Source organism: Cannabis sativa, chromosome 1, assembly GCF_029168945.1.
Source record: "Cannabis sativa cultivar Pink pepper isolate KNU-18-1 chromosome 1, ASM2916894v1, whole genome shotgun sequence".
Classification (NCBI taxonomy): domain Eukaryota; kingdom Viridiplantae; phylum Streptophyta; class Magnoliopsida; order Rosales; family Cannabaceae; genus Cannabis; species Cannabis sativa.
Window position 1 is genome coordinate 41750923 of NC_083601.1, and position 23649 is coordinate 41774571.

At 33.4% G+C, this 23649-nt stretch overlaps 6 protein-coding genes across 8 annotated transcripts; 1 reads left to right on the forward strand and 5 right to left on the reverse strand.

Annotated features, from left to right (window-relative positions):
• Positions 1 to 213: 213 nt before the first annotated feature.
• On the forward strand, positions 214 to 3433 carry LOC115707467 (beta-fructofuranosidase, insoluble isoenzyme CWINV1). Of its 3 annotated transcripts, none has more exons than XM_061115778.1 (6): positions 214 to 511; positions 823 to 1701; positions 1877 to 2035; positions 2186 to 2424; positions 2528 to 2618; positions 3009 to 3433. In XM_061115778.1, the coding sequence occupies exons 1-6, from the start codon at positions 386 to 388 to the stop codon at positions 3186 to 3188; spliced, it is 1674 nt and encodes a 557-aa protein (XP_060971761.1). In that variant the 5' UTR covers positions 214 to 385; the 3' UTR covers positions 3189 to 3433. The 3 variants fall into 3 exon arrangements, with proteins under 3 accessions (XP_060971761.1, XP_060971754.1, XP_060971764.1); XM_061115771.1 differs by having other exon boundaries at positions 253 to 511; positions 839 to 1701; XM_061115781.1 differs by having other exon boundaries at positions 361 to 665; positions 839 to 1701.
• A 3126-nt stretch (positions 3434 to 6559) lies between these two features.
• Positions 6560 to 9662, reverse strand: LOC115704907 (nucleosome assembly protein 1;1). The gene is made up of 11 exons (XM_030632128.2): positions 9348 to 9662; positions 9145 to 9188; positions 8935 to 9030; positions 8723 to 8815; positions 8453 to 8519; positions 8305 to 8366; positions 8042 to 8226; positions 7778 to 7958; positions 7627 to 7670; positions 7084 to 7276; positions 6560 to 6878 (listed from the first exon to the last, which is right to left on the reverse strand). The coding sequence occupies exons 1-10, from the start codon at positions 9427 to 9429 to the stop codon at positions 7105 to 7107; spliced, it is 1026 nt and encodes a 341-aa protein (XP_030487988.2). The 5' UTR covers positions 9430 to 9662; the 3' UTR covers positions 6560 to 6878; positions 7084 to 7104.
• A 1171-nt stretch (positions 9663 to 10833) lies between these two features.
• Positions 10834 to 13919, reverse strand: LOC115706988 (glyoxylate/succinic semialdehyde reductase 2, chloroplastic-like). The gene is made up of 12 exons (XM_030634773.2): positions 13667 to 13919; positions 13456 to 13537; positions 13145 to 13210; positions 12905 to 12980; positions 12767 to 12822; positions 12470 to 12554; positions 12278 to 12338; positions 12005 to 12057; positions 11847 to 11917; positions 11675 to 11747; positions 11390 to 11494; positions 10834 to 11306 (listed from the first exon to the last, which is right to left on the reverse strand). The coding sequence occupies exons 1-12, from the start codon at positions 13704 to 13706 to the stop codon at positions 11148 to 11150; spliced, it is 927 nt and encodes a 308-aa protein (XP_030490633.2). The 5' UTR covers positions 13707 to 13919; the 3' UTR covers positions 10834 to 11147.
• A 485-nt stretch (positions 13920 to 14404) lies between these two features.
• On the reverse strand, positions 14405 to 17471 carry LOC115706986 (glyoxylate/succinic semialdehyde reductase 2, chloroplastic-like). The gene is made up of 12 exons (XM_030634772.2): positions 17074 to 17471; positions 16850 to 16928; positions 16615 to 16680; positions 16351 to 16426; positions 16216 to 16271; positions 15961 to 16045; positions 15788 to 15848; positions 15545 to 15597; positions 15378 to 15448; positions 15209 to 15281; positions 14984 to 15088; positions 14405 to 14897 (listed from the first exon to the last, which is right to left on the reverse strand). The coding sequence occupies exons 1-12, from the start codon at positions 17414 to 17416 to the stop codon at positions 14739 to 14741; spliced, it is 1227 nt and encodes a 408-aa protein (XP_030490632.2). The 5' UTR covers positions 17417 to 17471; the 3' UTR covers positions 14405 to 14738.
• Positions 17472 to 18771: 1300 nt separating this feature from the next.
• Positions 18772 to 21819, reverse strand: LOC115706997 (uncharacterized). Its single transcript, XM_030634790.2, has 6 exons — positions 20718 to 21819; positions 20537 to 20577; positions 20072 to 20235; positions 19869 to 19965; positions 19605 to 19774; positions 18772 to 19392 (listed from the first exon to the last, which is right to left on the reverse strand). Exons 1-6 carry the CDS (start codon positions 20798 to 20800, stop codon positions 18940 to 18942), a joined length of 1008 nt encoding a protein of 335 aa, XP_030490650.2. The 5' UTR covers positions 20801 to 21819; the 3' UTR covers positions 18772 to 18939.
• A 108-nt stretch (positions 21820 to 21927) lies between these two features.
• LOC115706998 (uncharacterized) lies at positions 21928 to 23481 on the reverse strand. Its single transcript, XM_030634791.2, has 2 exons — positions 23046 to 23481; positions 21928 to 22557 (listed from the first exon to the last, which is right to left on the reverse strand). Exons 1-2 carry the CDS (start codon positions 23479 to 23481, stop codon positions 22052 to 22054), a joined length of 942 nt encoding a protein of 313 aa, XP_030490651.2. The 3' UTR covers positions 21928 to 22051.
• Positions 23482 to 23649: the final 168 nt, after the last annotated feature.

Here is a 23649-nt window from a genome sequence, read left to right on the forward strand (position 1 = left end):
TTTTCACTTATAATTAAATTCTCTTTCTCTCACTCACTCTCACTCACATGTCTTTACCACTTTCCTGGATCTTTCACTCTTTCTAATTACCTTATTATTATTCTTTGACACTTTTACGGCCAAAGGGTATTTGATCCACACAATATTACAATTGTCTCATTTTCATACTTTAATATTAATATATTATCTGTGTATTGATTTTTAATACGTTTGACCAATTACCGTACCAAGTCCAAGTCCTCTATAAATAGCTAGTTGGAGCTCTCATAATTCATATCATTATTCTCTAAAAAATCCCACTATATACACATCACTATGGATACAATAATTATTACAACCATCTCCTCTCCTTGGCTTCTATGCTTTCTGGCTTTGGTTTTCAGCCATGGCCTTGTTCAGCTCCAAGCTTCACACCATGTTTACAGAAATCTTCAAACATCAGAGAATACTCCACCAAATCAACCTTATAGAACCTCTTACCACTTCCAACCCCCCCAAAATTGGATCAACGGTATTTTTAATATTAATTTCTTTCCATTACATCTTCTTTGTTTATATGTATATTTATTAGTTTTTATTATTATACTAATAAGGGTTTAATTAATTGTTTTTCTTTGGCTTCTTTTTCAACTTTGGTGCTTTTATTGGACTCTCAGATCCTAATGGTTAGTATTCTATCTTTTTTTCCATCTTCCTGTTAATTATTTTGATAAGAAAATTTTAGAGTTTGGAAAATAAATATATGGTCAAAATTTGAATGAATAACATTACGACTTAGCTAAAGTGTAATGACAGTTATACCCCTGTTTGTGATTATAATAGAGTTTGTTTAATACAGGACCAATGGTATACAAGGGACTATACCATCTATTCTACCAATACAACCCGAAAGGAGCTGTTTGGGGAAACATTGTATGGGCCCACTCAACCTCAAAAGACCTCGTAAACTGGACCCCACATGACCCAGCCATATTCCCATCCCAGGAATCCGATATTAACGGTTGTTGGTCTGGCTCAGCTACAATTCTCCCCAATGGCAAACCGGTAATTTTGTATACCGGAATCAACCCCCAAAACCAACAAGTACAGAATTACGCCGAGCCCAAGAATCTTTCCGACCCATTCCTCAGGGAATGGGTCAAGTTGCCTCATAACCCAGTTATGGCTCCCACACAAGCCAACCAAATCAATGCCAGCTCATTTAGGGACCCCACCACTGCTTGGTTGGGCCCAGATAAGAGGTGGAGAGTCATTATTGGAAGTAAAAAGAACCGCAGAGGATTAGCTATCCTTTACAGGAGTAAGGATTTCGTTTACTGGGTTAAGGCCAAACACCCACTTCATTCAGGTAAAGGAACTGGAATGTGGGAATGTCCTGATTTCTTTCCTGTGTCTGTGGATGGCCAAGTTGGGGTTGACACGTCTGTGATTGACAACAAGGTTAAGCATGTTCTTAAGTACAGTTTAGATGACACTAAGCACGATTATTACACCATTGGTACGTATAATTTTGCTTTGGATAAGTATATCCCGGATAAGGGTTTTGTGGATAGCTATTCTGGTTTGAGATATGACTATGGCAAATTTTATGCTTCAAAAACCTTTTTTGATGATATCAAGAATAGGAGGATTTTGTGGGGTTGGGTTAATGAATCTTCAAGTGTTAATGATGATATCAAGAAGGGATGGTCTGGAGTTCAGGTATGACTAGCTACTATACTATAATTTCCACATTTATTTCATAATATAATTGTTTGGTTACAATGTTAGAATGATAAAGAATAGAGTTGACTCGTTATAATTTAAAGGTGTAACTTAACTTTACCTTTTCTTTTTAACTTCTTTTCATGTGAATAATATTAAAATGGTTTTGCAGGCAATTCCAAGGACTATTTGGCTAGACAAATATGGGAAACAATTGATCCAATGGCCTATTCCCGAAATCGAAAAACTAAGACTTAACATGGTCAATTTGTCTAATAAATTACTCAAGGGTGGATCAAAGCTCCAAATTTCAAATGTCCAAGCACTACAGGTTGTTTAATTATTATATATATATTTTTTATTTCAAATTTAAATTATTGGGAAAAAAAATTAAAGTACTAACCATGATTCCCTCCACCAAATTATTATTAAAAAAAAATAACCTTTTTTTTTTTATTTAATTTTTTGGCCACTTTTCCAGGCAGATGTAGAGGTTTCATTTAAAGTTAGTGGATTTGAGAAGGCAGAAAAATTAGACCCCAGTTGGACAGACCCACAAATGTTATGTAGCCGAAAGGGTGCATCAGTGAAAGGTGGTTTAGGACCATTTGGTCTCTATGTTTTGGCTTCAAAAGGATTAGAAGAATACACAGCAGTGTTCTTCAGAATTTTCAAAAGTAATGAAAAATATGTGGTGCTTATGTGCAGTGATCAAAGCAGGTCAATTAATTACCTCTCTCTCTTTCGATTTCAAGCCATCATTATCTTATTATTACCAAATTTTAACAATTCTTTTTATATTATTATTTTGTTATTTTGATAGGTCCTCACTCAATGAAGATAATGATAAGACTACTTATGGAGCTTTTCTCAATGTTGACCCCGTTTATGAGACGCTATCCTTGAGAACTTTGGTGAGTATATACACAGGAAATAATTAATACAACTTGATTTTAATAAAAATTTTAGTAACATGTTTCTCTTTATTTCAAACTTACAAGTCAATGCTAGCTAGCTTAATAATCAATACTTAAATCAGAACATTATATGGCTCTATTTGTAATTGAGGCATCGCTCTATAGTGACATTTATATATATTCTACATATATCTTAAAGGATAAGCCATTATATACATATTTATCACCAAACTTTATATCATATATATAGTACTATACATATATGTTCTAATAAGTGGGGGTTTGCTTTTTTATCTAGATGATATAATTGCTTTCTTATCCATTAAAAGTAACACCATCTTTTAATGAGGTAGGCTAATATATATGATCATAACTTTTGTTTGACAGATTGATCACTCAATAGTGGAGAGCTTTGGTGGAAAAGGCAAAGCTTGCATCACAGCAAGAGTTTATCCTACCTTAGCTATTGGTTATGGAGCTAATTTGTTTGCTTTCAACAATGGTAATCAAGATGTTCAGATCACAAGCTTAAAGGCATGGAATATGAAGAAAGCAATGATCTATTAATTAATTGATCAAACAAATTAAAAAGATACATATAAGCAACTTTTCGAGTGGAATAAAAGATGTAACCCCAATAATATAATAATTATTATAGCTTAATCTCTCTCTCTCTCTCTCTCTCTTGCATTGTTTCGATTTTTTTTTTTTGAAAGAATTGTTTCGATTCTCGAGGACTGGCATATTTGTATGGTTGTATAATAACCCAATTATGCGGGTCAACAAAATATATATCATAAATTTTAGACTAATTATATATTTTTACTATATTTTGGCTTTCAGTGAGACCAGTTAACATTGGGATATAACACATTAATGTTCTCCAGTTTAGAAATAAATCTCTCTCCTATATAAAGACACTGAAAACCATTTTTCAGATGAAAAAAAAAGCATTGGAAACATGACCTTCATCGAGTTTATTACCTATCAAGCACTAAAGATTAATATAAATATTTTTTTAGTTAATTATTATAATATTAGTGATATGATTTATGTAATACATGATATCATGAAAATCCATTATTGTGACTAAAATGATGTGTGATCATTTATTATATATAATAGCATGTGAATCTTTTTTCTTCACTAAAAGAGAACGAGAAACACATTCTCTCCCACCGCCACCGTTTATAAGGCACAATGAATTTTAGGTGGAACTATATAACGTGAGCGAAAAGAAATTAAATTTACAAATACTAGTTGTGGTCATCAATTAATTAATTTATTTACAGAGTGGACTTTCGAAACTGATTTTAAGATTGATATTTGAGAGAAAGGGACATTGGAAAGGGTAACCTTAAAATAATAAGGATTGTTATTAGATCTTAGTGTTGTCTAACACTAGAAGTAGACCTTACCACTAGTTAAAAATATTCTATAAAAATTATCATATGAAATTTAATACTTAATTACATTAATAATAATAATAATATGTTATGTTGGCTAAAATAATATATGATTTGGTGGTGTTGGTTGTCACCACCGCTAAAATTATTATCTCAATATATAGTATATACACTTAGTCTTGATGCCCCAAGATGAATTTTTATTGGAATTGATATACATTTCTAAAAGTCTCTAAAATTTTCTAGTCATATATCATAGTAAAAACTACAGAAAATTAATCTAGAGAAAACTATGATATTAGCATTTCTAGAATTACCTAAAAACTACACTAGTAAGTCAAGAAAATTAAAGAATTCTAGAATTGTTGTCTTTACTTTACTTTGAAACAGAACAATTAAAATTAGTCAGTTAATCGGAATGTGTATTATACATATAGAGGATATTTCAATTGAGAAAGTTTGTCTTAGAAAGTGAAGTTGTAAATCAAAATAAGAAAAATCTAAAAATTTGTAATCTCTAACCATGTTCTCTAAATACACTCCTTAACTAAAATAAAGAATGAGTTTCAAAAAAATGAGTTTCAAGTTTCAACCATACAAATAGAGCATTGTTATGAAGCACTCATGGTGTCTAGTACTATGATGAAGTGTTGTCCTATAATTAGTTAGCGATTTTCTATAATATTTATTTAAGTAAAACAAATAGGACCTGATATTGATCTCATTGGCGATATTACATCTCATAAGAGTGCTAGAGACCATAGATGTCCTTTAGCATTTTTCATATAAATATAATAGATAATGGATATGAGCTCTAGAGTTTTCTATTTTTCTATTATTTTTTTAAAATAATTTATATTTAGCAAATTTAAATTATAAAATATCATTAAAATAATCAAATACTAACTAAAATATGAAAAAATAAAATAAAATGGTTCTCTAATTTAACTTTTTAGTTATTTTAGTTAAAATTTGGTTAAAAAATAGAAAATGTGATTGGAGATCCTTTTAGCTCCCTATAAATACCAAGTTGAACTAGTGTAACCAAGAACAACCAAAAATCAATAAAAGTCTATTAACGTTTCCTACATATTGAGTCTCCCATTCTTTATTATATACACCTTCAACCAATAATCATCAATCATCGTCATTATATAACACTAGTCACCAAACACATTTCAAAGACTATCACTCAACACCAACAAATCACAACTATTTACTATATTCCAATTTCTCAAATCATCAGTTTTTAAAAAATAAATTAAAAACCTCAAATTATTTATCTATGTTTTAATTATTTATTTGATTAACATGAAAAAAAATTACAACTAGTGTCTATTACAGAAAAAAAAAAAAAAAGAATAGCCCCCAATTTCCCAAGGAAAATCCATTCCATTAAAAAGTATTGATAACTACCCTTGAATCACTCTCCAAAACAACTTTCTATTACCTTCAACAAATTTAAAATTTTGTTTAATAAAAAAAATAACTATATAAGCATTGACACTTCCCGCTGAATAAAAATCTCCTACTCTTTTTTTTTATCATTATACCAATATCAGTTGGTTTGGGCCACTAATTTAATTTTGGCTTGAAAAGGCCTACTTTAGCACTGTGTACAAGTATAGACTGCATAGTACAACAACCCTTTTGGACAAAATAGTGTACTTTTGGTTAGCTTAGCTATTCTCTAGCTGCTATATTAAGAAAACGATATGACATTGGCGTTTTTTTGGATATAAATCCCTGCCACTGATCAAAGTGTCAACATGATAAAGATCGTGGCATTCGTACAAATGTTATGAATATTAATTTTTTTTCAAATAAATTTGTAGACTAATACAAAAACATGGAAACGTAACTTCAAAAACAAGCATACAAAAAACAAAAAAAAAAAAAAAAAAGAGAGAGGTACAACACATGCTTGTTTATCTTTTCAGATGAAAATCATTTTTCTGCAAGAACTGTTCCAGTTTCTGACGAAATTTCTCTTCTTTTCATTGTTCTTGTTTGTCTTCTTTATATATCTCTCTGTTGGCTATTGCTATCTGATTTAGTATATGAACAAGAACAAACAGAGAATATCGACAGATAATAGTCCCTAAAAGAAAGATTCCTTTGGTTGTCATACTTTTTCATCTTTTGAAATAAAACTTTGCCACTATTCATCTTCTAATAAAAAACAAAGGCTTTCGTAATTAGCACTTAACATATGGAGCTTTTCGTAATTACAACTAAACGTACGATACATGTACATGTTTGATGTTTCCCATGATCATTTTGGTCACCTAAATGCTACTTCCATGTGTTCTTTTAAGCGATTTAACAAAAATCTTATTACAATTGATCATGTTTATTTTCCTCCCAACTCATTTTTTCTACCATTTACAGATTGATCACTTAAAAAGGTTCATTACAGATAAGAGTGACAAAAATGTACCTTTTTTTTTTGTTTCGGGGGGGGGGGGGGGGAGGGGGGGGGGGGCGCTGTTCAATAATGGAACTGTCGAGAATGAAAGCATAAAAGGTGAGTGAAGAAAGCAAAGCATAAAACTGAAACACAACAGTAAACGACAATGTACTAATCATATCTATATCTAATATCTATGACTTGCATGGCAAAGGTTTGGTTTGAAAGAAATTTTGTGGTTATAGCCTATACATCAAACTCTCAATAATTATAATCCCAAAACTTCGATGTTTATTGAGAGAACAAAACGGGTGAAAAGTTGCAAAATAGATCTAACTTTTAAAAAGATCCAAAACTATCCAAGATGGTGCTACTGTTGCTTGCACTCGAGAGGGCGCTCACCTTGTGGACCATCCAAAGCTATAGTGGCCTACCACTTTTCTGCAGGCATACGAAAACAATGCAAATTAGTGTAATGCAGCTGCAGTTTCAAAAGGGGCATCAAAGCAAATTATTATTTTGCGGGGTCAAGGATCCAGCATATGACTTCAATTATCAACAATTTTAATTGAATTGGAATGTTTTTATTGTAATGTAGAATTTGAATGAATATGATAAATGAAGTTAAATTGGATTGAAACTATACCTTCTTCCTGCCCTTGTGTTCCTATTCATCCTCATCTTCATCTTCATCTTCATCCTCATCCTCGTTCTCATTCTGGTCGCTAAATTCATCATCATCATCGTACTCTTCCATATCTTCAAAGTCTTCCCCTTCAACAGCCTCCCCAGTAAACCATGAAACAGCATGTGGAATGATCTTGTCTCGAATTGTAGAACTGTAAATGACACACAGAAATATAGCTCTCCAACATTCATAAAATGTAAATAGCAACAATGTAAGCAGGTTTGACTATTGACTTTGGATTTTAAACATCTTGGGACATGTTAGCTCATGATGTATCTTCAATATTTTTAAGTTTAAAAACCTAGTGTTTAATGAAATAGAGGACCAACTATATCGTTCAAAACTGCAACCTTGCCCTGTTCCAAATAACTGGTCCTAAACTCAAATTCATACAAGACACCTAACTTACTGTTTACTCAATTCTAAAGCCTAAGTGATTGTTAACAAATACTTAAAAATAAAGATCGACCACATAAGGCAAAATAGATAGCACAGGATTACCCAATATCATAGTCCTGCTCCATTTGACTCTGGAGTTCATCAGCCTGCCAATACATGCATCAAATAAAACAAGAAACTAACTGATGTAAACACTAAACTAGCTAATGGATCATTCAATTCACTTGTGAATCTTAAATGAAGTCAAACTTACTGCATCTTCATCAATATCCACATCATCCTTAGGGATCGGAGGAGGGCTGAAAAAATTGAAGAAGCTGGAACAATTTTCAGTTTTGGTGATGGGGTTGGCATTTTTTGATCCATTCTTTCTTGGCTTCTTCTTCAAAATCTTCTGAGTCAAACATTTCCCAGGATACCATTCAATTTCAGTCCTACAAGGCAACCCAATATAAGAAGTTGAGAGAAATTACAATACAATTTCACTCCACGGCAACTGAAAACACATTTGATTTACCCAATTGCATTTTCTATGATAGGCTCATCGTCCTCAGCCATGTGATATGTCTTTGTCAGAACAGAGTTTTTGAAGTAAGGATTGGTATCAAAGAAGAAATCCAGCTTGAATCCTTTGGGATTTTTAGTCATAATCAACTTAATATCCTTGAGATACTTAAGAGCACCCTCATCACGCTCTGTAATCTGTGTTAGTGAAACAGTAAATCATACTCGAATCAATTTAGCAAATGAACAAATAAAATGCCATCAAAGTTTGTTTACCTCCTCAGCCAATATTTCATGAGCTTTCATTGCATTAAGCCAAAATTCAGGCACTCCTTTATCTGCAGTTCAAGTGTTGTTTCATAAGAAATTCAAGGGTCATTATTAACCCAAGTCAATAAAACTATGATTTCTTCAATGTACATACCTTCACTGGCTTTGTCTCCATGATTAACTCCATCGACTTCAACTATACCATTAACAATCTCATACCTCTGCAATCAATAGTTGAATTAAGCAAAAATGTTAAAAAAGGTCAAGCACAGACTAAGTATAAATGCAAAACTCCAGTTTGTAAAGCTTCATATCACTAAAGATGTCATGTCAAACTATATCTATTGCATACACCTCAAATTACTAAAATGAATACTGTGAATTTGATTAAAGAAGAACCGCATGGCTAATAAATCTTACAAACCTTAGTGTAAAGGGGTTGATAAAGTTCATGGTATTTAGATGCCAGTGAGGCTCTCTCCTCAAAAAATTTGGCTTCCAACTCATCATGTTGGTCCTGAAAATTATCAAAGTTTAAGGTCAATCAGTAATCATACGACATGCAAAGTGTAATTAGTATTAGAGAACACGAAAACACATAATATGTAATTTTGTTAACATTAAAAAGCAAAGAACCTGAATCTTTCTAAGTAATTCAACACGCTTCCGAATCTTAGGGGACAAAGTTTCCATAATATCTGAATGGTTAGCAGTCAAATTGCGAAGCTTACTCTGCATATATAATATAGAACACAAAATCAAAACCACAAAAGAAGGTGAAAAGTACTGATCATGATCGGAGTCGGACCCCATAATCAACACGAAATAAAAAAGGTAAGAACTCACTTTGAGAGCGTTAACAAGACCAACACGGTCCTCCGCAGTAAGAGCTATACATGAAGAAGAGACCAAACAAACAAAACAAAGGAAGTTAAGTTATTAGGAGATATGACAATGAATTATCGTTTCTACTCTTCTATTATATATAGACACAGAGACAGAGGGAGACGACCGAGTGTAAAAATAGGGTGGTGTGGTTGTGGTGTTACCAGCGGCGGCGGCAGGGAGTGAGGCCTCAAGATCGGACATACCGAAGTCAGCCTTGTTGTTGTTGGTGCTGCTGCTCTTCATTTGTTTAGAGAGTAATCTTTGTTTGGGTGACGAGAAAATATAAAGGAAAATAAGAGAAACACAACACAACACAACAGCAGAAAATATTTAATAACGGCGTGGCGGTGAGCTTCGTCACATCATATCATATGTGTGTGTATATATATAGGAATATATGGGTGTGTGTGGATTTTGTGTGTCAAGTGTTGTACATGCCAACTCTGAATGTAACCTATACACGACCCAATAGTGCCAGCCCTCCTAGTTCCCACGAAAACCTTACTTTCTATACCGTTATTAAGGTTCTTTATTTAATTTTATTTTTGAACGGTTATTTTTTATTTTTCTATTCTCATACTCATATCTTCATAAAATAATTTAATTTATTTACATTTTAACATATTACTATACAATTATATTAACATTCTCATGTATTTCCATTTATAGTACCACAGCTTTAATATCTGTACCAAAAAAAAAAAAAATGGAGTGTCACAACAACTTTAAGATCCTCACCAGAAAAAATGGAGTTCCGTAGCTTTAAGAACCTTATCGCAAAAAATGGTGTGTCATAGCTTTACAATCCTCACCGAAAAAATAAAATGTTGTTCAAACCTGAAAAATAAGGATAATTGAAAAAAAAAATGTTCATTATTATCTAATATACATTCTTATATGCATTGATTAAAAAAAAATGCATCATATATATTATTAATGATTTCGGTAAGTTGTGGGTAATGTAGTATTTAATGTGTAAATATTTTGTCTTAAATGTGATTTTGTAATTAAGTTTTTATTTATTATTTTTTTTTTGGCTTCATTTTTACACTTCAAAACAGTTTTTTTTTGTATTTTTACGTTACAACTAGCGCTGCAACCTAAATTGCAACAAAAAAATCGTATAAAAATTCTATTACAACTAGCGCTTCATCCACTCTAGAAATCCAAACCGTAAATTTAAAAAAAAAATTAAAAAAAGAATATATACAGTAATTCCCTTTTTTTTTTACAATGAATGTTATAATAAAATCCCTTTTTAAAAATATGTCTTCAAAACTACACCGCACATCACCAAAATCTTTACATTCTTTAATTTTCATAGTGTATTATATTTATTTTAAATAAGTAAATGTACACACATATTCACATATAAAAAAAAAAAATTAAGATTTAAAACTTTTTAAATGTAGAGCATGAACAAAAAATAATTTAAAACAGGTTATGTAGTATGCTTTTAATTTGATTCTACAAATATTTTGACTATTGGTTTCCTCAATAAAATTATGCAAAATAATATTATGCATGTTTTTAAATTCTAATCTAATTTAGTATATTTATTTAAGTTAGAATTTTAATATTATTTTAATTGTCTAATGCTAAATTAATAGAAATAGATCCACACACGCACACGCCCATGCATTGCAATTTGCAAGTAGTTATGCATACACTAGTTATTTTATAGAGAAAGCATATTACAGTAGAACATAGAAGTAGTTTGTTTAAAATTGAAGAAGTAAGACCTTATAATTGCTGCCACTCATCCTGGTCTCTGGTTTATTTAATAAATTTATCAGTAACATTACAACCAAAAAAAAAAAAAAAACTCTAAGGCTGAGTTTTCACTTCTCCAGAGAGTGAAACACTAGTCACGACTCATGGGGCTTGAGATGCATATAACTATAGGAAAAGCACATAAACCTCAGCCATCGTGTCATTGATGAGTAACTAGGCTACTTTGTTCACTGCTGCAACTTTCCTTTCAGAGATTCGATGACCGCTGAAAAATCTTGGTCACTGAGGCCTTGGGACTTTGCTACTTTGTACAATTCATTTGCAGCTGCTGCAATGGGGGTGGATTGGGAAACAGATTCTGCTAATCCTAAAGCAAGCCTCATGTCCTGAAAACAAATGATAAGAGTAAGAAGCTGTTGTAAGAAGGGAGATATTACTTGTTAGCCATCTAAGGAGGAGCTTTACACACCTTCTGCTGATGCTTCAATGGAAATGCAGTAGGATAAACGGATTGAATCATTGATGGGCCTTTCATTGAGTACATTGGCGCACTAATGGCACCCTGCGAGATCACCTGTAATACCATGGACGCACGAAGAAATGAAATCGACTAGGTCAGTTTATTTAGTCACCTGTGATACTTAGGATTATGAAAGAGTACAAGGATCAAGTTACTAACATACATTTTTTGATAAAAAACAAAAACCAAAGATGAATAAGATGAGACTTATGACAGAGATGCCCTGGAAGATACCTTAATTAGTACGTTCGGGTCAAGTCCTACTTTCTCACTGAGAAGCAATCCTTCAGAAAATGATGCCATCATACTAAAAATTGTTGTGATAAAAGGAAAACACGATCAGAATAACAGTCTAAACAAAATACAGAAGGATGTAGGATTAGTTGGGAGTTGAGATCTGCCAAACCTTCCCATGACCATGTTGACAACAAGTTTCATGGCAGCCCCATTTCCAACATCACCAAGGTAGAATTTTGACTGAATGAATGAGCAAAATCAGAAACAGGTAACTCTATTGACCAAACCAAACAAGCACTTTCTAGTTTTGACAAATCAAAACAGTACCTTCCCCATGATGTCTAAGTAAGGAGCAACTGAATCATAAAGAGATTTGTCCCCTGAAAAATTTAAGCTAGTAATTTAGTGTCTATTAGGCATTTATTCACTAAATACGCAAGATTTGCATAAGCTCAGAGTAGAACACTTAGCATGGATGAAAATCTTAACTGAAGGTATACTTGATTAAGTAGCAGAAAAGAAATCTGAAATTTTCAAATTATGAACTTTATGTAACGATGATTCACAACACTTCAAGCATGCAAACAAAATATTGCCTACCAGCAGCAAGAAAGATGAGCTGGCCATCTTCTGCTGGCTTTTTTGAGCCAGAAACTGGAGCCTGATACGAAAAAAAAAAAAAAAAACGCCAAAGCTCAAAATCTCTTATCAAAAAGAAACAGAAAAAGGTAATAGTAGAACTTACTAATGTATGAAACACTTTTAAGTAAATTAGAAAAAAAAAAAGTTTACCTCCAAAAACAAAGCTCCAGTAGCTTTAATATGTTGAGAAATCAATTGAGAAGTTTCACCATCAACTGTAGAAACATCCACATACCTGAAGATGTGCATCAATAACTATCATATTACTACTTATATCAGCTATGAAGCGCCTAACTTTGACATGGTCAAAGTATGCATATGCATAATAGATATAAAAGACCATTAGTCTATTCATTATTTGAACGAAGTCCTTTCTCGATTACCATTCTGTGAGTGTTAACTTCCAATAACAAAAATTCCTATTCTCTAAAGACAAGAAAATAGTACCCTTTCCCAGAACTCAAACCGCTTGCAGCTCCATTCTTCCCACAAGCAACTTCCACCTAATAAAAAACACATGTAAGTTGCCAAAACTGCTATATAATGTTATGAAGGAAAAAAAACAAGAACGTAAACAAAACTCACAGCGCTTTGAGGATCAGAAAGCATTGCAAATGTGACATCACAAGACGCGGCTACTTCCCCAGGAGTTGATTTATATCTGAAAAATCACAAAACAAAGTAAAGTACTGAAAAAATTCCAGGTAAAATCGTCTTAAATGGTGGTTACTGGTTGTATATGAAAATAACAACAAAATATAACTAAGCTAACATTTTTTATTATTAAACTCAGTTCGAATTTGAAATCACATGTCAAGTACTTACATGGCTCCTAAGCTGATGAGAGGATCACACTTGCTCTTAGTCCTGTTCCAAACAGTCACATTGTACCTGCATGGTGCCAAATCCACAATAAAAACTTGATTTCAGAGACAAAGAATTGACCTTCATGTTTCTCCCATAAATAACTAATTAGTTAATCCTGGCACAGTAACCCTTAACCACAGTATTTTCCCAGAAAAGTACTCAAAGGCAAATTCTTGATCCAAAAAATTGCATAATCTGATGAACTACCAAAGAGTATCAACATTTCCAGTAGATAAGAAGTAAAGTAAGTGGACCACAGCAATGCATACCCAGCTTTGATTAGATTCTGTGCCATCGGAAAACCCATTATCCCAATCCCGAGAAAACCCAACTTTAGAGACGACTTATCTCCTGAAAAATCAAGTACCATCAATAACAAACAATAAAGATAGATAAATATTTATATTAACAAGTACATACTATAGATGCAACATGAGAGAGAGTGAAGGCAGGCGAAGGAGTAAGAGATAGGTATGTTACCGGCGGCGGCCGCGGGGAGGGAACCAGCGAGATCAGACATATCGGAATTAATGGTGTTGATTGTATTTTCTCAGAGGTGTTTGGGTGACGAGAAAATCCAGTAAAACAGGAGCAGGAACCAATAGTAGAAGGAAAGTTGGGGAAAATGTGGAAGATGCGGGTTCGGATTCGGGTATGGGTTCAAGTGTGACGTGTTTTCATGACCAATACCGTGTAGACACGTGGAAAACTTATAGTTGGATCGTACTATTATTTCTTTTTTTTTTTAAAAAAAAAAACATTAAAAATTTATTTTCAAAAAAAAAAAAGAAAAACATTAAAAATTTTAAATGGCAGTGAGTGACTTTTGTGAATGCATCAGCAAACCATGATAATGATAAAAACAATTTATATTTACCCAATATAATTATGATTTAATTATTTGTTGCGATTAAATAAAACTTCAACAAATTATTATCTACAATTATGCTCAGGAGTCATGAACATTAGTGATTAACTAATTACATATATTCATATCATTATTAGGTATGTTTGTTCAAATTTCTCACTGTGGTTGACCAAACTAAAAATAATAATAATAAAAGAAGAAGAAGAACATAGGATCATCAGAAAATAATGATACTGCAACAAAACAATGATATGAGCTAGTAAACCTAAAAGAGACACTAAAGAAGAAACTGCTTAATGCTTATAGCCTCATCCTAAAAAATGGATATGCAAACAATAATCATCCAATTATTCTCAATTGTCAAATTAACATGGCTTAATTTCATTGCTGTGACTTGATGCAAACTTAAAAGTTATTTATTTTAGTATATATTATTTTCAAAATGGGAAAATTAAAAGAAACAAAAAAATTCTTAAAAGTAATAATATAGATTGTGGCTATTACAATGAACCACATCAACTGTCTTCAACTACTCTTGAGGCGGAATCACTCAGTGGGGAGGGGACAGGGAAAAATAAATCTTTGAGGATGAGTTTCAATTCTCCATTAACTGAATCACGTCTCGTGTGACTCGCTCTGGATTGCAGATCATGATCCGATCGATGAGAAACTCAACTGCTTTTCTCACTGCTGCAACTTTCCTTTCAAAGCTTCAATAACTGCTGAAAAATCTTGGTCACTGAGGCCATGAGATTTTGCTACTTTGTACATTTCATTTGCAGCTGCTGCAATGGGAGTGGATTGGGAAACAGATTCGGCTAATCCTAGAGCAAGTCTCATGTCCTGCAAACAATGGTTCAAGGCTGTGAACTAATATCATCATGACGAAAATTTAATGTTTCCCAAGAAATCCAAGAAACTTTACAGACCTTTTGCTGATGCTTCAAGGGAAATGCAGTAGGATAAAGGGATTGAATCATTGATGGGCCTTTCATCGAGTACATCGGTGCACTTATGGCACCTTGTGAGATCACCTGTGATACAATGGATGTGCCAAGATAAGTAACACACAATTTTGCTAGAACCAGAAACACAAGTCTTAACAAGTTAAAAAGCATTAGTGATTTTGAAATAACAAGAAAGATGTTCTTTACCTCAACTAGTACGCTCGGGTCTAGTCCTACTTTCTCACTGAGAAGCAATCCTTCAGAAAATGATGCCATCATACTTTTTTTTTCGAAGGGTTACAAAAAGAAGCTGTCAGAAATATAGTCAGCAAAATAAGGTAACTATAGATCATAAGGTAAAAGTAAATTAACAAACCTTCCCATGATCATATTGACAACAAGTTTCATAGCAGCCCCGTTCCCGATATCCCCAAGGTAGAATCTTGACTGGATTAAAGCACAAAGGTAAGTAAGAACCAGAACTGGGGAACTATATAGATTGCTAGGCCAGAGCAGCACTAGTAATAAAACAAGACATAATACCTTCCCCATGATGTCTAAGAATGGTGCAACTGTTTCATAAAGTGATTTATCCCCTGAAAGTTTTCAACAAAGAATTTACATTGGTACAAAGAGACGAATTCTGAGCATGGATTAAACAAGAGATTTGAAACTTAACCAATGATATGATTTAGGTAATTATCAGAAAAGAACACTGACAAAAGTCACATTATAAATGGTAGGCGATCAGCAACATATTACATAGGCAAATCAAAGATTGCCTACCTGCAGTAAGAAATATCAGCTGACCATCTTCTGCTGGCTTCTTTGAACCAGAAACTGGGGCCTAATAAAAAAGTGCCAAAGCTGAATCTTTCTCAACATCAAAAGTCCACATAAAGAGAAATAGAATATAACTTATCTTAATAGCCTGAGAAATTATATGATAATTTGCTCACCTCCAGAAACAAGGCGCCAGTAGCTTTAATTTGTTGACCAATATATTTTGAAGTTTCCCCATCAACAGTTGAAACATCCACATACCTGAAGATGCCCATCAATTAAAACTAATAAACTAATTATCAACATAGATAATGCTTCATGTATACATGCATCAATCCATAGATACAGCTAGCAAGTATCCAAACTTTGAAATAATAAAAACAATGTCAGAAAAACGTTTTGAAAAATGATTGCCACAAGAAAATTAGTACCCTTTTCCTGAACTCATGCCGCTAACAGCACCGTGTTTCCCACAAGCAACATCGACCTATTAGAAAATATATGCAACCTGTCATAAATGATATAGGAGATTAAATAAAGATAAATTTGAGTGAAAACATACTCACTGCACTTTCAGGATCAGAAAGCATGGCAAAGGTTACATCACAAGATGCAGCTACTTCTTCAGGAGATGATTTATATCTGAAAAACCATTAAACACTTGCTGATACGTTCCAGATTAAGTCTCTTGCATTCTATGGTGGCTAGTGAAAGTTGTAGGTTAAAACAAACATTACTAAGAGAAACAACTATCAAATATTGTAATAGCTAAATCTCAACGACCAACAAATGACAAAAGTCAACTGTGAATGAGTATGTCAAGCACTTACTTTGCACCTAAGCTGATGAGAGGATCGCATTTGCTCTTGGTTCTGTTCCAAACAGTCACATCACATCTGCAAGGCCAAATAGAGTATTAAAATTGACCTCATTCTTGGGACTAACGATTGATTTCAAAGTATCATGTAATGTTAAATACATATGATTAGGTTAATATTTTAAAGCAAACAATCCAAGTGAATTATCTTTAGCAGTAGATAAGAACTAAAAGTAGCCAATGCATACCCAGATTTTATAAGATTCTGTGCCATTGGAGAACCCATTATTCCAATACCAAGAAAACCCACGTTTGCTGGCAATTTATCTGCAGAAATTTATACACAAGACCCTAACTTAGATTGAGGAAAGCTGAAACTTATCCCATAACATAAGCCTGACAAGTACAAAGCTTTTTCCAGATACTCGAGAAAATTAATTTAGTTGAGAAAAGAAAAAGGTGAAAACAATACCTTGAGATGAAGCATTAGAAGCTTGCGAAGAAAAAGCCTTAAAAGAACCAGAAAAATGAGATTTTGCAGGAAAAGAGTAAATGGGTCTCCCATTAAAGCGGGTGGTAAGCTGAGGGAAAAAGCTTGAGCACATTGCTGCCATGGCGGTTGAAGAAACCTGCTGACAGTAACTGGTCTTGACAAATATGGACATGGATGATGATACCCAAGTTTGGTTGTTCAGAGTTAACGGCTTTGTTAAAGCACGCATTTTTATGCAAGACAACTTGTTTGGATAAGTAAATAGAAAGATTCTGAGGTAGGTTTTGGATACGAGGTTGGTCTTGTCCGAGCCCAAGGCCATTATATTCCCATTTAGGGGAAGTTAAAAAAAGTGAGTCACTTTATTTTCTTTTTTCGTTTTTTAAATTCAATAATTTCTCTTTATATATATATTTTTTAAAAGAAAATAATATAAAGATTTTCTAATTCAACTAAATCAGCTAGTTCATAAGAATGACCATGAATTTCATTTTCATAAAAATAAAAATGTCTCATCTTTATGTGTAGTCAGTCACAGAACAAACTAAAGAAGAAAAGAAAATACAGTAAGACTTTGTCTATTATAGAAAGAATGATGAACTGCTCACACAAAATAGGCACTAAAAGATTACACTTGTCTAATGTTTTAGTAGGTATTTTGTGTACTCATCATTATTATCAAGCTATTACATGGGAAATTTGAAATTATATGCATATTAGAGATTAAAATTGGTATCCTAATCTAAAACTATACATAATTTGTAAAATGGGATAACTTTTACTTAAACCCAATTTTACCCCCCTCATTTCTAAACTCTCTCTCTCTCTCTCTCTCTCTCTCTCTCTCTCTCTCTCTCTCTCTCTCTCTCTCTCTCTCTCTCTCTCTCTCTCTCTCTCTCTCTCTCTCTCTCTCTCTCTAGCGTTTGAAATTGCACCACCACGATTCCCCACTCGAACGAAGAACCCACCGAACCCACCACCCCACGGAGGGAACCCATCCACTGAGCACGCGACGAGCCTTTCCCCTTTCGGTTTTTTAATTTTTTTTTCTTATTGATTATGGTGAAAATGTTGTTAGTTGATAGATTTAGGTTGGATATGTGCATTCTTGATTAGATCTAGGGTTAGATGGAGTAGATCTAGGGTATGTGATCTTTCTGGGCAAGAAAATCCGATTTTCTAGTTTGATATGAGCTTGAAGATGAAGGCCCGATGCATGGCCCGATGGTCCGATGCATGGCCCGATGTAGGGCCCGATGGTCGGCCCGATGGTCAGATGCCCATTTTGAATTTTTTAAATTTTTTTCTATTTATAGGACTGGTCCGATGGGCCCGATGTAGGGCCCGATGGTCGGCCCGATGGTCAGATGCCCACTTTATTTTTTTTAATTTTTTTTCATTTTATAGGACTGGCCCGATGGGCCCGATGTAGGGCCCGATGCCCACTTTAATTTATTTTTTTTTTTATAACAAAGAGAGAAGAAGAGAGTGGGGAGGCGGTAATGTAAATGGGGGTATTTTAGGGATATTCTAAAATGTGTCAGATCCCACAAATATTAAATGTTATGTGTTTTAAAAAAAAAAATATTAAGTATATGTAAGTATAGAAAATCAAATTTCCCTATTACATCAAGAATTGGAGAGATATTACTTAAAATTTAAAGCCTGCCCTGGTTATAACCTTAAAACTTATAGCAAATAAATTTGTCGAATTCTTCAATGTCAAAAACAATAAAAAAATAATCTTTAGTTTAATTTCCCTCCTATTTAGTTGGGAATTTGTTCCTACTTTTTTTGGAAGCTTTGTACATAAATCATATTCCCCAGCAGCTGAATCAGCTTTGTTTACTTGCGAATAGGGCGATAATTCCCAGCATTAGAACCACTAGACCCGCCAAATTCACCATTAGGATTAGAAGAATTTCCAAGATGATTACCAGACATATTACTGCAGCCATAACCAGAAGTGCAACAACCATAACCACTGTGCATGGCACAATGATCAGCACCATTAACATAGACATGCATAGGCGTATATGGAATATATGCTGGCGGCCCATATAGGTATGCACCATAAAAACCGTAGAAACCAGGATAATTTCCATAGTAACTTGCCCCAAACTTACAATAAGCTTCATGATCCCAATAGACTTGTTCCATTTTACCGTTGTATTGATCTCCATAATGGGATCCCTCATGTCCAGCTCCAGCTGCAGATGCCCCATTAGACTTTGTAGTAGCAGCATTGTTGCTGTAATTGTTGCCAGCACTTTCAGGATTAAATTTTTTTAGTTCCACCTATGAAAAAAATAAATTACAATTCATGAATGTTTACTTCATAGCAATTACCTTCTCATGAATATAAACATCAAAATATTATTTTACACTTGATAAATCAGTACAAAAACGTACCTTAGCTTAGCATAAGATAATGTTAAACACTTTATTTTCTATATTTATATTAATATACGTCTATTTTAATTATGTAAAAGATATCCAATGTATTGTACCTTTTTTCCTCCAAGTACATGTACTGTATCCTCCTTTAAGATTTTTTCAACAGCATCTTCACTGCTAAATGTAACAAACCCAAAACCTCTAGATCGCCCACTCTTAGGACATCGTATGATCTGAGTGCGAACAATGTCATCGTACTTTTTAAAATACTCCTCCAATTGATCTGCAGTATGCTATACTATGGTAAAAATAAAATGGAGAAGCTACTTATCACGGATCATAAGACAAAAGAAGATTATAAGGTTCAATAACAGCACCATTGCTCAAACACACCGATAATCCACCAACAAAAATCATTTTCTTGTCAGATGGCGCCTTCATTGAGTCCTTAGGAACTGTCCTTTTGACATCTACCTGATAGAGAAGCATTTTCTTTACCAATCAATTAACAGAGTGGAATGTGATACCTAAAGCTGGTGACCTATAAAGAGAAAATTAATTAGGGAATAGACATTATTACCTTCTTACCATCTATGACATGGTCTTGTTCAATAACTTTATCGGCATCAGTTGGATTAGCAAATGTAACAAACCCAAAACCCCTTGGGTTCCCAGAGTGTTTGTTAAGTATTATAACAGAGTCTGTTATCTCTCCAAACTGGGAAAAGTACTTTTCAAACTGGCCTGAAAATAACAAATTAGTTCTTCTATCATAATGGAATTCATGTTGAAAATAAAATTGGAAAGGTAGGACTCTATATTTAAATCAATTTAATCTTTTACAGGAATTGAAGGAGACACAGTGGAATTTGATATTGGTTTTTAGAAAGAAAGAAAATCAAACAACAATGCCGTAAATTCTCACACATCTCATCTCAAATAACTCAAGAATACAAACATGTCCAAAAGAATAAACTGAGCATTATTCATTCCCATCTTACAATATTATCATGAACAAGTAATTAAATAAATATTAAGCAAGTACCTTTACTTGTGCTCCAAGAAACCCCTCCAACGAAAAGTTTTCTGCAACATAACCAAAGAAAAACATATTACAGTACAAGAGATTAAAAAACAGAAAAATAGAATAACCCTTGTTCTGCACTTAAATCAAGCACCCTTATATATTGAAAGCTAAATCTTCTACAATACAAAATTCATAAGACCTTCCTGAAGCCGAATAATTAGGGCCAGTTGGAAGGTCCACCATGGCTGCACCGTTTTCGTACTGATCCAGTTCAGAACCCATTGTGGCTTTTCAAATTAGCTTTTTTCAAGGTACAAAGAGATCATGATAGTAGCTTCACTTTAAAGAAATATATTAAATTTTATACAGACCAAGGCTCTGAAATTTCTCAGAGGCTTCTTCTACAATCCCTGGCCCGGCAAGAGAAAGAGGGATGGAGAAATTTACAAGACACTGGGAACTGAGTTTGATAGTTCCATACAAATTCATGGATACTTCCATCCAAATCTTTTAAGATATTTCATGTACAATATTGTAATTTGAAATAAGAAGAAGAAGAACTATGCTTTCATATGTGGAAAATATGAAGACTTGTCCCATGTATTTCCCCGCGTATTATAGCACATGAAACAATCCAAGGATTTTTCTAAATTTTAATATTATATTATATTCCTCACCTAATCACAACAACCTTTTCTTACATTGAAAAAAAAAAAAAACTACTTTCCTCCTCCTTTACTAAGAATTTGCAAATCCCCTCCTAGAACGTAGAAACTCCTCCTCTCCATTCTTATGAACTCTCCATGAAATCAAATAATAATAATAATAAAAAAAATTGTTTGCGAAATAAATTTCTCTAAACTATTTTTGTAGCTCAAGCTGTAATTGTAAATCATATTTTCAAGTCTAGAATTGAAATATTGTAATTCACAAACATGTTAATTTTACACTTTTAAGTCATGAGAATATCAATACTAAAAGTACTTAAATTGAAGCATACTTTATGTAAATAATCAATTTTTGCTTACTAAAATTGGATTAATAATTACTATCCAAATTCCCCTAAACAATACTGGAAATTCTTACTAAAATTATTTTGAATATATCTTGATAATAATTTCATTCAATTTCAACTACTTAAAAAACGTAATAGTTTTAATCCATACATTAAATGTTACGCTAAACCAAACATCTGAACTGAATATATTTAGTCATTCTATTTCATTTTCTATGCATAAATAAATGGTAACAAAATGTTTGACTTTTTGTATTTTAGTTGAAAATAAAATTTCTTTGGGACAAGTCCCGGTAATTCTGTATCTACCGATACTACAACCTAAAATATTCACAAAATTAGAAAGAAATACAAGATTCAAGACACGACAAAAGAGTTAAGTAAACAGAAGATATGCTAAAATGAGAAGTAAACACTAGGCAAAAGAGCACCACAAAAAAACATACATTACATCATGAAAAAGACACCCAAGTAATAGTAAAATACTAATCAATATACATCCATTATTCACCACCATCCTATTCTTCATCATCATCGTCAAATTCTTCGTCTTCTTCATGATTTCCGCTTGTTTCTTCCTCTTGGTCCAATTCATCATCACCAGCAATAAACCCTCCAAGTGTTTCATCATCATCATCATCATCATCATCATCATCTCTGTCATTCTTATTCTGTCGAGATTTTTTACTGCCTTGAGTGTCCTCGTGAGCTGATTTGTCACGATCCTTTGATCTTGTAGAGTATTTTGGCCTATTATTAACTTTTCCCACATTAGAAACGACAATGTCATTATCATCTTCACTTTCACTCTCAGCCATCCAATCATCATCCTCATTTTCTTCATTCTTTTTCCTCTTCTTCCTCAAACTCTTTTTCTTTTTCTTCTCAAAATCATCATCATCGTCATTATCCTGACCACTATCATTCTTATCTTCCTCAATAAACCAGTCCCAGTTCTTCACATCACGAATCATGTGCTTGGGATAATAGTCAAACTCATGTCCCATCACAACCAAACCAAACTCTGCACATTCCAAGAAAAATTTCAAATAATCATGCCACAAGGAATTCAAATGGAATTAACCATTAAAAAAAGAGCTTATATCAAGGTTATGATATATATCATTATTCAAACAATTTCAAGTCAAACAAAGCTTATGCAAATACCTCAAAATTTCATTTCCTAAATTTCTACCAATTATCAGCCAGTACTTTATAACATTCGAAACAACTCGCATCCGTAGTCCATACCACATATGCTAAATTTAACTCTTATCTTTTATTTTTTGTTATCATTACAATAGAGATAGAAAGTGGAAAGAAAATCAAAAGTATAATGATTTTCAAATATCCCGTATCAGAATTTCAATTTCAGTTGATTTGACACAGAAAACAAGTTTGAATGAAAGTAGTTCACAAAATGTCACTGTAGCACAAATTTTACCACAAATCGTTCAGGATATTATTATTACTATTATTTTGGCTTTGAGCAATATAGTTTAGAGGCCAAACCTTTAACAGGGTCAATGCCTGAAACATCAAAACTCTCAAATTCCGACACACTTCCCAAACTCTCCGTCAATTCACTCTCACTTTCCAAACCCATCTTCTTCTCTCCACCTTCAACCCCAATTTTACTCAATTTGAACCAAATGGGTCCCTTTCCAGACACGCAGAACCAATCCCCTGGGGCCAACTCACCCTTCTCCGATCTTCTGAAAACCCTAACTTCCTCCTCACTCTTGCTCCAAACCCAAACAGGGTTCCGCCCCAGCACCTCAAACCAAACCCTGGGCTCCGACTGGATGGAGTCCGGTTTAACTTCGAGAGCAAAGTGACGACGAGAGACCGTTCGGTCGTCCGTACTGATCCCGAAACCTCTACCAAACACGGTCTTGTGATCATCATGAAGATCGATTTTGGCTCCGTCTTGGCCTTCGATCTCCATGGAATTGGAAGTGGAGTAGAGTTTTGCGATTTACGGATTTACCCCCAACCCAAAAATAATTGTTACTTTTTTTTTTACAACGGAACAGAACAATGTGGATATCACGTGGTGAGCACGTGGGATAAGATTTTTAAGAGTAGAGAAGAAGAAAACAAACGACAAAACGAC